This window comes from Mus caroli, unplaced genomic scaffold (genome assembly GCF_978045245.1).
Source record: "Mus caroli unplaced genomic scaffold, Mus_caroli_1 scaffold_2, whole genome shotgun sequence".
Classification (NCBI taxonomy): domain Eukaryota; kingdom Metazoa; phylum Chordata; class Mammalia; order Rodentia; family Muridae; genus Mus; species Mus caroli.
This window is the reverse complement of record NW_028227257.1, coordinates 60,554,612-60,566,503: the sequence shown is the minus strand read 5'-3', so window position 1 is coordinate 60,566,503 and position 11,892 is coordinate 60,554,612. Positions and strand designations below refer to the sequence as shown.

At 52.3% G+C, this 11,892-nt stretch overlaps 1 protein-coding gene across 2 annotated transcripts; it reads right to left on the bottom strand.

The window, feature by feature from the left end:
• Positions 1-40: 40 nt before the first annotated feature.
• Positions 41-8,954, bottom strand: Ltk (leukocyte receptor tyrosine kinase). Of its 2 annotated transcripts, XM_021157078.3 has the most exons (19): positions 8,650-8,954; positions 8,383-8,554; positions 7,851-8,001; positions 7,619-7,756; positions 7,342-7,498; positions 7,074-7,256; positions 4,537-4,635; positions 3,834-3,986; positions 3,281-3,376; positions 2,872-3,067; positions 2,315-2,405; positions 2,140-2,204; positions 1,827-1,956; positions 1,639-1,736; positions 1,401-1,493; positions 1,202-1,303; positions 936-1,070; positions 771-861; positions 41-639 (listed from the first exon to the last, which is right to left on the bottom strand). In XM_021157078.3, the coding sequence occupies exons 1-19, from the start codon at positions 8,846-8,848 to the stop codon at positions 307-309; spliced, it is 2,682 nt and encodes an 893-aa protein (XP_021012737.1). In that variant the 5' UTR covers positions 8,849-8,954; the 3' UTR covers positions 41-306. The 2 variants fall into 2 exon arrangements, with proteins under 2 accessions (XP_021012737.1, XP_085690676.1); XM_085834550.1 differs by lacking the exon at positions 7,074-7,256.
• Between the last annotated feature and the right edge of the window lie 2,938 nt (positions 8,955-11,892).

Genomic DNA, 11,892 nt, shown 5'->3' with positions numbered 1-11,892 from the left:
CTTCCACATTCACTCAGAGAACTGAAGAATTAGAAGGGTTTATTGTTTTTATTACCATTATTATTACTAAAACATGTGTAGCACTGGAATGAGCCAGAGGAAAGATCCTTATAAGGAGTGGACAATCCAGGATTCCCAACTGACTCCTGCAGTGGATGGGTGGCCTCTGGTTTCAAAGACCAAAGACTGAAAGTAGCCTAGGACCTTCCCCAAGAGGGTCTGGGCTGGTTTCCAGTGTGGGAGGCCAGGTTGCCCGCATATCCCTGAAACATGCCTGAACATGCAACACAGGCGCAGGGGCAGAGCCTACTGGATGCCTGGAATGGAACTTGAGGAGGAGCCATTGAAGTGGTCAATGCCTGTATCTGCACCCTGGGGGCCCCTTGGGGTCCAGGAGCCATAGGTGGGGTTCCAAATGTTCTGAGGTTGGAGGCACCTGGGTTTGAGGGTCTTGAGGCCAGAGGGCAGCCAAGAGCCAAGAAGGCCTCCTCCCCAGCTCTTCAAGTTCTGAGAACTCAGCTCTAGGGGCTTTGGGGATCTAAGACCCTCCAGTGACCTGTTTCCCAGCCTGGAGGCCCCTTCCTCCTCTAGAATGGGCCCAGGTTCCACGGGCAGGGGTGAGTTCAGCACATCAGGGTCCTGTAATGGGAGAGTTGGGGAACAGGGAACCACATGGCTATTTTATGGCTCTCTTCCTGCCCTGCAGAACCAGGGTAGTTAGAGGTGGTCGAAGGGATATTTGGGGACTGGGGTTTGGGTGGGGGGCACACCTGAGTGCAGTACTGAATCCGTTCCAAGATGCTGCCAAAGTCAGGGCGGAGCTCAGGCTGATGCTGCCAGCACTGGGTCATGATTCGGTACCTAGGGAGAGGCAGGAGTTTATGCCTCCTGAATCCTTGGGATGCCTCCCACCCTGGGCAGCACTGTTAGCTCACACTGGCCCAGGACAGTTCCTAGGAGGGTCCATCCTGTTCCCTGTGGCAATGAAGTCTAGAACCTCCTGGTTGGTATGTCCAGGGTAGGGCATATACCCCAGTGAGAAGATCTCCCAGAGCAGGACCCCAAAAGACCTGTGTCAGAGGTAGAAGGAACAAACAAGACCCATCATGTGTACTGTCCCCTGCTGTCATATAAGGTGGTGAAGGGATAGGACTAGCTTCAGGGCAGAGTGGGGGGAGCACAGCAGGGGACATGCTATCACCAGGAGTCTGTCTTGGATGTGAAAAGGCCCTCCAAGAGAGCTTCTGGCGGCATCCACTTGACTGGGAGCAAGGTCCGGCCACCCTTGCGGTAATAACTGGCCCTATATGAAGGAGAAAAAAAGGTGCAGAGTTTTCCCAGTGCGGTCAAGCCAGCCTCTGTGGAACAGCAGCTCTCCCAGCTCCCCAGTTCCTGCTCACTGGTAGATATCTCTTGCCATTCCAAAATCTCCAATCTTGGCCACTCGGCTGGCTCCGCTGCAGCTAAGCAGACAGTTACGGGCAGCAATGTCTCTGTAAAACAGACAAAATGTTCATGCCAGACGGAGCATAGGCACTCTGGCTCTTTCTGTTACATTTCTTTAAAGGTTGTATATATAGAGAGGGATGGATGTTATGACGGGAGAAGTGGGCCAAGGGTCTCCTGATTGCTTCCAACCTGTGGATGAAGTGATTTTCCTCCAGGTAGTGGCAGCCCTGGGCTATATCCTGGGCCAGCTGCAATAGGTCCTGCATGGTCAGAGGCGCCAGTTGTCCCTGAGTTGGGCAGAAGGTACATCATTTCATCCAGATCGTAGAGCAAATAGGATTTTAGAAGGGTCTGGGGAGCCCAGAAAAGGGCCTTACTGGGTGTGGTCTGCTGTGCCTCAAAAAGCTCTTCATGTCCCCACCAGACATCAGCTCCAGCAGAATGAGGCGCGGGGCGGACCGGAAGCTGAGCCCCACACAGCGTACAATGTTCTGATGGCTGAACTTGCTGAGTGGAAATGGCGCATAGACCCCATCACCAGTGGGGAGATAAGCATATTCTAAATCCAATTAAAGTGCAGAAAACCTCTGTGCCCTAAAAGGCTGCCCCTCAGCCATCAAGAGCAGAGAGGCTGTTCCTGTAGGCAGATCCTGCCTCCCACCACACCCTCCTGCCTGCCCTGGGCTGCACCTGATGATCAGAGCCTCCATGAGAAAGTCCAGCTCATCCTGACGGGAGCAGAGCTCTGGCAGAGTCTGGGGAGGGAACGCAGAGCACTCCTGAGCTCTGAGTAATTTAGGAGGGAGAGCAACAAAGGCTCTAGCCCAAAGGCTCTAGAGCAACCGCAAGCCCTACCCCTTCTCACCTTAATAGCCACTGGAAGAGGGCTGGAGTCCCCAGGAAGGCCAGTCACTAGTCCCTCGTATACTTCCCCAAAGGCACCATGGCCAAGGGCTCTATAAGAAGACAAGATGGAAGGAAGAGAATGGCATAGGCAAACAGGGTCTATAGAAGAGACAATGCCCCTTTATCTCTTTGGCTCCCACCCCATAGGTCCAGGGGACCTTCTCTGAGCTCTCTCTGGGCCATGGATGCTCTCAGACACAAGCTAATGCTGACACACAGAGATGGGGCCAGAGTCAGGGTCCTAATGTAGGATAAGGCCTCTCCTTGTGCTAATGCAGACCCTGCTGGGAGAAAGGCAAGCTGTGGGCTCCAGAACAGTCATGTTCCCAGATCTCTGCACCCCAGAACTGGGGCAAAATCTGACCCTACCCATGCTACTTTGCCTTTTGGAACTTCCTCTGCACAAGGGATTTGAGTTAGATGCCCTCTGGGATTCATAATGCATCATGACAGGAGGAAGGATGGGGAGGAGGGCTTCAAAGTGCACATCATCACAGAAGGAGGTTGAGGACTCACCTGAGTAGAGTGACATTGGCTGGTGAAACCTCAGTGAGCCCTGGGGGCAGAGGCCAGGACTGGGCAGGATTGAGTCCCACCTGACAGTAGTAGGGGTTGGGTGCTGTCCTGATGGCAGAGGATCGAAGCTTGCTTAGCTCAAGCTCAGGGCCTGGCAGCCTGGTCCCCCACAGGCCCTGACACTTCTTCTGGTTCACTATGGGTGAGAAGAGAGGTATTTATCAGGCCCACACTGCTTCCCCAGGCCCAGGACTCCCTGGCACTACTCCTAAGAGCTGAGAGGACCCCACCATTGCTCTGTGGGGTAAGGGCCATGATGTCAGCCACATTTAGCCTAGAACCACAGAGAAGTCCATCACAGCCTAGGAGAGAAGGGTCAGCCTGCATCAGCCATGCTAGATGCCCATACCTAGAATCAGGACTGCACACATCATTAGGAGACTCAGTGCCAAGGCTGCCACTACAGCTCCCATCAGGATCAGAGGGCTTGCGGTGGTTGGCAGGTCTAGGGAGAAAGAACAATGTCACCTCCAGCAGGAGGCTCCTCTGTCCTGCTACCCTCAAGTATTTTTCTCATTTGTCTTGTGTTTTGTTTTGTCTTGTTGTTTTTGAGATAGGGTCTCCCAGTAACCCAGGCTGGGCTCAGACTCTCAATTCTGCTGTAGCCTACCCACTGCTGGGATCAGAGGTGTATGCTACCATGACTGGGTACCCTTAAATCTTATCCATGCTTCAAGCCCCATCTCAGTGTTTACTTTCCCACAGTGCCACCCACAGTTGTCCCCAGACAAAAGCAACTCTCCCTCTTGAGAGCCCCTTAACTATTTGATACCTTCCATAGCAACTGCCATTTTTAGATACATATCTATATCTAAATATCCATCTTGCCTCCCACACTGGCCTACATGTTCTTGACAGGAGACTGTGCCCTGATCCATTTCCAATGCTCTATGAAGACATACCCATGCAAGTGACATTATCCACAGCTAGCTCCGTGCCCTCTGGGCACGTGCATTCGGCCGTCCAGAGCTCTGCCTGCCACTGGCAGTCTTTGAAAGGGCAGTGACTGCAGTTGGGATGCTTTCGGATCTCCACCTCCCCATGGCCCTCTGTGACTGCGAGTAAAAGAGTAGACATGGTGGGGTGGGAAGTGGGGATGGAACACACAGGACTTTCCAGTCATATGGCTACTTCTAGTCAGGAGTGGTCCCAACCACAGCAACACAAAGGGTGATGTCAGAGCCCCGGGGACTTCATTTCTATTGACTGATTTCATTCAGAGATAGACCAAGCCACAATGCTTGTGAAGTCAGAATTCCTTTTCTTCTTCTACTATGGTGTCAGATCACCAGGCTTGAGTGGCAAGGGTTTTACCAGCCCAAGCCATCTTGCTGGCCCAGCCTGGGGGACGTCAGTCAAGCCTGTACATTATGTCTTCTGGGACCCATGAGCCCTAAGGTGTTTGGAGAGAGTTCGTAGCAAGGATACCTGCCTAGCAGTCTGGAATACCTGCACTAGGATCTATAGCCACAACTCACAGGTGCTTCTCAAATAATGTGCCAGTTAAGAACTGGGAATCTCACAGCTCAGAGCAGATGGGATGTGGGTCCAGGGATTGAGGAGGACGGCTGGCCAGGCTGAGAGACAGGGGTTCAGAGCAAATACCTGCTAGAGGCTGTAGGTAGAGCTCGCCACTGGGGTGGACAAAGGATGTGCCATCTTCCCCATCAGCCCAAAGGAGGTCAGACTCAGAAGTATCACCGCCTTGAAATGGAGAGTGATGGAGGGTTTTTGTTTTTTTTTTTAAATTTATTATATGTAAGTACACTGTAGCTGTCTTCAGACACAGCAGAAGAGGGCATCAGATCTCATTACGGATGGTTGTGAGCCACTATATGGTTGCTGGGATTTGAACTCAGGACCTTCGGAAGAGCACTCATTGCTCTTAACCCCTGAGCCATCTCTCCATGCTTAGCATCTTTTTTTTTTTTTTTTTTTTTTTTTGAGACAGGGTTTCTCTGGCTGTCCTGGAACTCACTCTGTAGACCAGGTTGGCCTTGAACTCAGGAATCCACCTGCCTCTGCTTCCCTCTTAAATCCTCTGCTGGGATTTAAGGCGTGCGCCACCACCACCCGGCTGATGGAGGTTTAACTACAAAAAGGAGACAGGTTGAAGAGGAGCACGCAGCTGCCTTGTGTGGGAAGCTGGCTTGCGACCAGCAGGAAAGCTAAGATCTCCCATTGTAAATCCTGTGCTAATGACACTGCCATTGAGGGGCTAGAGAAAGGGGGACTGACTGTTCTGCTGGAACCCAAAGACCTGGCTTAGCCTGGCTGGACCCCTTGTCTGTCTGAGCCCCTCCAGACCATACACTGAGCTGTGAAATGAGGGATGTTCAGCCCACAAACTCCATTCCTGTGTGAACAAAGATGTGTCATGAAGTATTTATGAACAGTCCAGTCCTGATAGACTAGGAGTTCTACATCAGTATCCCCAAATTCTGTAGCATCTTAGGACCTGTTAAAACAGAAGACCAGCCGGGCGTGGTGGTGCACGCCTTTAATCCCAGCACTCGGGAGGCAGAGGCAGGCGGATTTCTGAGTTCGAGGCCAGCCTGGTCTACAAAGTGAGTTCCAGGACAGCCAGAGCTATACAGAGAAACCCTGTCTCGAAAACCCCCCCCCCCCAAAAAAAAAAAAAACAGAAGACCAGCACCTCCCCTGCTGACCTCCCCCACCCCACCCCGTGCATTTCTCTTTAAAATGAACTATAGTAACTAAATTTTAATCAACAAATAAAAACTGTGTAGTATTGTGTATAGTATGATACTTTGAAATGTGCATGCATTGTGCAATCATTTAAGCCATCAAACCGTTGTTTGTAGTGAGAGCACCTCAGAAATACTCTCTTAGCCATGTTGTTGAGACTAGGGGTGTAGCCTTGTGGGAGAGCATTTCTCTAGCATGCCCCAGGCCCTTGGCTTGACCACAGGCTGGATTTTATTCCCTATACTGACAGAACCAAAAATATTGGTATTAATTGTGATTAGTATATTGAACTAAAGATAACTTAAATTGACTCCTCCTATCTAATTAAGTTTTGTTTTAATGTTTGACCAACATCTTCTCAGATTTTATCCTTGAATTTTTCTTTCTTTTTTTTTTTTGTTTTTTTTGGGGGGGTTGTTTGTTTGTTTGTTTGTTTGTTTCGAGACAGGGTTTCTCTGTATAGCCCTGGCTGTCCTGAAACTCACTTTGTAGACCATGCTGGCCTCGAACTCAGAAATCCGCCTGCCTCTGCCTCCCGAGTGCTGGGATTAAAGGTGAGCGCCACCACACCCGGCTGAATTTTTATTTCTAATAACTTCTGTGATAAGCACACTTTGAGAACTACTAATTTAAACCATTCTTGCTCATAGCCTCCCAGAGTAGCACGCTAACAAGACCGGCCCTAAATTCCTTAGACTTTGGCAGAGTAAGGATTTGTTTTGGAACAGGCACTTGATTTAATTGCGTGTGTGATTTGCAATTGATTTGGGCTTTTTTGTTTTGTTTTGTTTTTAAATCAAAGTTACGTTGTGGGGCCCTAACGGGCCTGAAACTCACAGAGATCTGCCTGTTTCTGTTTCCTGATAGTAGGATTAAAGGAATGTGCAACCAAGCATGGGAAATTTGGCCCTTTGTAAAAGACAAAACAAGACCAGCCTGCTCGGTGGTGGTGCATGCCTTTCATTTCAACTCCTGGGAGGCAAAGGCAGGTGGGTATCTGTGAGTTCGAGGCCAGCCTGGCTTACAGAGGGAGTTCCAGGACAGCCCATCTCGAAAAAGAAACCCTGTCTTAAAACAAAACAAAACAAAACAAAACCAAACCAAACCAAACCAAACCAAACCAAACCAAACCAAACCAAACCAAACCAAACCAAACCAAACCAGACCAGACCAGTCTGTAGCCTAGCCTGGCTTCACTCCGTAGTTACTTAGCTTGGAATCCTTCGGCCTCCAGCACGCGCTGCAGGCGAGCATGCCACCACGCCCAGGCCTGACCTGATCTGACCTCCTTTGTAAGAGCACCTGCTGGGGCCTGACACAGTGGAGAGTGGGGCATTCCCCACCTATCCTCTGGAAAGCTCAGGCCAGGTTCTTAGGCTCTACCGTCACATCACCCGGGCTGTCCGACTACCCCTTCCGACGGGTGCACCTACCCCGGTAGCCGCCGCCACCGCCGCCCGCCGCGCAGGCCCCGCCGCCGCCCCCGAAGCCTCCCGCCGCAGCCCAGCGGAGCGCAGCCCAGGCCTCCGCGCAGCCCTCGCCGCCCTCGGCCCCTTCCCGCGGCGAGCGTCCGGCCTGCGGAGAGTGGGCTCGCGACGTCCAGCCGCTCCCTCCACCTGCGAAGCGACAGCAAGCGACGGGCAGTGGCGTTGCGGAGCCGCTCGCCTCTCCCCGCCTCTCCCCGCCGGGCGGAGCGCTCACCTGCCGCGCCTCCTCTCCCGCCGCTGCCCGGCGCCGCCGCGCGGGTCTCCAGCCTCTCGGGGACGGCCTGAGTCCGGCCGCGGTCAGGTCGCCTCCGGTAGGACCTCCCGCCGCCTCCCGCCGCCACCAGCAGCGGCTCTGGCTCCCCCGCGCGCAGCTATGGGGCCAGTGGCCGGTCAGGGGCCGCGCCCGGGACCTGAGCCCGGGGAACCCAGAGGGAGAGCGGAGCCTGGGATACCCAGCTGGGGGTCGAGGCGACAGCACCCGGTGCACCTACCCGGAAGATGGAGGTGGCGCCTCCGCCACCCCCGCCCCCTCCGGTCCAGCGTCTCCAGCCTGGGATCCTTTCGGTCCCATCGGTTGTTGCATGCTCCCCAGACTCTCCCAGACAGACGAGCTGGCTCTCAGGGCTCCCCTGGGTGGCACCAAGGTGAAATGCTGCGTGACCAGGGATTCTCTCCTCCCCCAGCTCTCGGACCGGGCGCCCCTGTCCCACTCGCCCCGCTTACTCCGGGACAGGCGTCCTGGCCCTGCTGCCCCACAAGGATGTACACCGGCTCCCCGCGACGGAGGAAGAATACTGCTGAGAGGAAGATGCCGTGCGCCCGTGACAGGTGGTTTTGGGCGCCCTTGCCGCCCGCCGCTCCGTAGGCAGAGATCCTGCGGGAGGAGAGAGCACCGGTCCGCGTCTCAGTCCTGGGCGCCTCAGTCCTGGGCCAGGCGGCGGCTCAAGGTCGGGAACCCGCGGCCGGAAAGCTTCTTCCTAAGGGGCTTAGATGGACTGTGAAGGGGTGGGGAAGACCGAGTTTTCAGTTGGGTTCCACGAGTATTTCAAGAGCGTTAACGGAGATGGTTGGAATCGTCCAGCCCCATCTCGGAGCCACCGTTGATTGGGCGGCCGTCCTGACGATGGTTAACTTAGGAGGACGATCGAAGTGACTGACACTAGGCTTTTCTGCGGAATGTTTTAAGACAACTTCCCTGGTCTGTAGAACCTCAACCTAGCAGGTGATTGCCACCCTCTTCCTGCTGGGCACTTACAGATACTGGCCTGTGTCTGGCGCCCGCCACAGCTGCACGCCTTTGAGCGGCCCGGCAGCCCCCACTGTCACCATCACGCTGCTTCCTGTGTATGCCCCATCGCACTGTGTTTGTGTGGGTCCGCTCCTGCCGCTGGCGCCACAGGTGTTAAACACCCAAGGCCCCCGTGTGCCTAGGTACAAAGGGAGAAGGAAAAAGTAGAGTTCCTCTCCAGGCCTAGGGATCTGGAGATGGTGAACCAAGAAAAGGGAGGAGCCTGAAGCTCACCTAGAGGATTTGGGAGGGAAGCTGGCTCCAATTTATTGGGCGTGGGGGTGACTTTCTGCTCCTGGGAATTGAGTACCAGCACCGGCAAAAGCGAAGGTGTTAGAAAAGGTGCCTGGAACTCCGAGTTGGAGCAAAGAATAGTTCCTGAAAGGTGACAGGAAGAAGGGTTAGATGATGCAGAATGTGACGGGGGAGACATAAGGGATGGATAGTCACTCAGCAGTACCCTGCTTCCAGCCACACCCCGAATGCCCGAATGTGCCTACAGAGGCTGAAGCTAGACACCTACCACCCAACCGGGTTTCCCAAGCCTTGCAAGGTGTCTACATATATCATGACCTCTATTCCAGAGCTCTCGTGGAGTGACTTGGGGGCTGCACCGCTCCCGGTTGTACAGCACCCCACCACCTCTCCTCTCTCTAGCTTCCTCCCAAGTAGTGTCAACGCCCCATCTGATTCTTAGATTTGGACGTGCTCCGCACCTTTCTTGCTGTACTCTAGAAGCACAAGGCCACCTTAGAAGGAACCATTGAGACCTGGTCTGTTGCTAATGCAGCCCCAAATCTAGTTGTCTCTGGTTGGCTGGTACCCTGACCACCAAACAGCACTTACCAGCAGCTCCCAGCCACAGCAGCAGCCTGTGGGAGCAGCCCATCGCCCAATCCCTTGGTTCCAGCAAAGGATGATGGTTGAGAACCCTGGCTGCAGTTTATAGGCTGTCAGCAGTCTCAGAGCTATCACCACTACCCTGCCGACTTCCAACTGGCCTGTATACACTCACGTCAGACCCGGGAAATAGGAGGAAAAGGCGGGGCATGAGGGCATCGAGGTCCCCAGGCTTCCGGGAGGAGCCTTGCTGAGCTGAAGGGCTCTAGTCTCCACCTATGGCACCCCAACAAACTAGTGGGTTCCTGGTAGGAGAAAAAGTTGGCTCTACATTATACCTTTGTGATAGCAGGCTGGACAGCACCCTAGTACATGGCAGTAGCTTTTGTGGGTCTCAGCATCATAGTGAATGGCTTTATTGGTGTCAGTATTAGTTTAAGTGCATGATCACACATGGGAAGTATGTAGAGCCTCCAAAAATCCACCTGCCTCTGCCTCCTGGGTGATGGCGATTAAACTGTCCCCCGTAAGGCGTTATTGCTTGTCATTGCTGTGTCCCTTTCTGACCATGAGGCAGGACATCCCAGTACCTCAGAATCATGACTTTCTGAGTTTGTTGCACACTGTTCATGTGGAAAACTTCTTACTGCCATGACTGGACAAAGTGTTGGAAAATGTGGACAGTGTCGCTCACATTTGTAACCCAGCACCTGCCAAATGGAGATGGGACCCCAAGCTCAGTGTTATTCTGCTTTCAAACTGGATGCCAGCCTGGACTTACATGAGACTTCCTCTCAAAAAGCTAATAGATATGTTAAAAAGATGTCAGAAGCCAGGTGGTGGTGGCACAGGCCTATGGTCCCAGCACTTGGGAGGCAGAGGCAGGTGGATTTCTGAGTTCGAGGCCAGCCTGGTCTACATAGTGAGTGCCAAGACAGCCAGGTCTATACAGAGAAACCCTGTCTCGAAAAAAACAAAAACAAAACAAAACAAAAAAAAAGATGTCAGAGGATTCAAGTGCTAGCATTCCCAGGCAATGCAGAATGGCTCAGCCACAGGCCACCAACTGCAAAATCACATGGATGGATCGTTTTTATGTATTGTGTCCTTTATCTTTTGTTCAAAATGCTAATGTTAAGCCAGGCATGGTGGCTCATGCCTGTAATTCCTGCACTTGGAAGACTGAAGCAGCAGGATTGCTATGAGTCCCCTCAAAACAAAAACAAACAATATCTTCCTACCAGAATAAATCTTTTGCAAAGGATCTCAGCTATCTGTAGAAGAATGCGAATTTCTTTTTTTTAATTAATGAATTTGTTCAGCGCCCCACCCCCAGCCTCTCCCCTCAAGGTTCCTAATTTCTAATCCATGGGTATAAACCGCCCAGGAGGCTAAAATCCCACCAGGGTCATTAGCACTGCACAAATAACGGCCTTGTGGGTTGCCTGACCCCTGCCCTCTGCAGGCCTTCAAGGGCGAAAGCAAAGGTTACAGGAGGATGTTTCTTTGGGAGGCGGCAACTAAGGGAAGAACCATCCCAATAAACACATACTGGACTTAAAGAAAAACAAAACAAAAAACTAAGTTAATGACTGAAGCCTAAACGCTAAAGATGTTTTTACTTCTAAAAACTGAAGCTGGGCCTATCAGGTAACTAGCTAATTAGTAAATTCTTAGTATCTAATACTAACTCTAGCTACGGTAGATTTTATAAAAATGGAGAACTCATGACCCACTGAGTTCTATAGATATCACCATCACTCTCTTTCATGAATAAAATTTTGTTTTAATAAGCTAAAGAAAGGGATTGGTGGTATGTGGGGCTGAGGAGCCCTGCAACCAGGGGAGCCAACCTGGAGCCGGAGAGAGGGAGGGAGAGAGGGAGAGAGGCCGAGCTATGCACAAACCCTGAAAATCCAGTCCTGAGACTCCAGGAGTAGGATTCCTCCCTCCCTGCTCTGGGCCTGCATGTCCCAGCACCCCCAAGCCCCACCATCACCTCTGCCACCATTGAGGCCGACAGCGGCCAATGTTGCTGGTTAAACATCCTCTCTTCTTATCAAAGCACCTGGAATTCCTCTTCATACAAATAAGGCCACAGTACCTTAGCCATGGCCAAGGAAGTACACTTACCCCGAAAGCCTCTACCCACTCCCCAAAGCTTTAAATAGCTGTTGTTCCCCACAATTAAAAGCTGCTCAATGAAGCCTGTCTCCTGAGACTGTCCTCATAGTGCTCACAGACACCTAAGGTTTCCATCACTTACTTCCTGCCTCAAGTTCCCTCATAGGCCACTAGTCTGATAGTGGGTGATCATGCCATTTATGTTGGCTCACTGACAGGGTCATACTGGACCTCTCCTGGTGATCTGAAAGAACGATTATTCCATACAGCAAATGATAGGATAAGAAAGCCTGTGTTGGGCTGGAGAGATTGCTCAACAGTTAAGAGAACTGGCTGTTCTTCAAGAGGACCAGGGTTCAATTCTCAGTACCGAAGTGATTGGTCACAATTGGTCACAATTATCTGTATCTCCAGTTCCAGGGGAGTCTGATGTCCCCATCTGGCCTCAAGGGGTACCAGGCACACACGTGGTCTGTATGTAAAACATTCATACACATAGTATGTGTGTGTGTG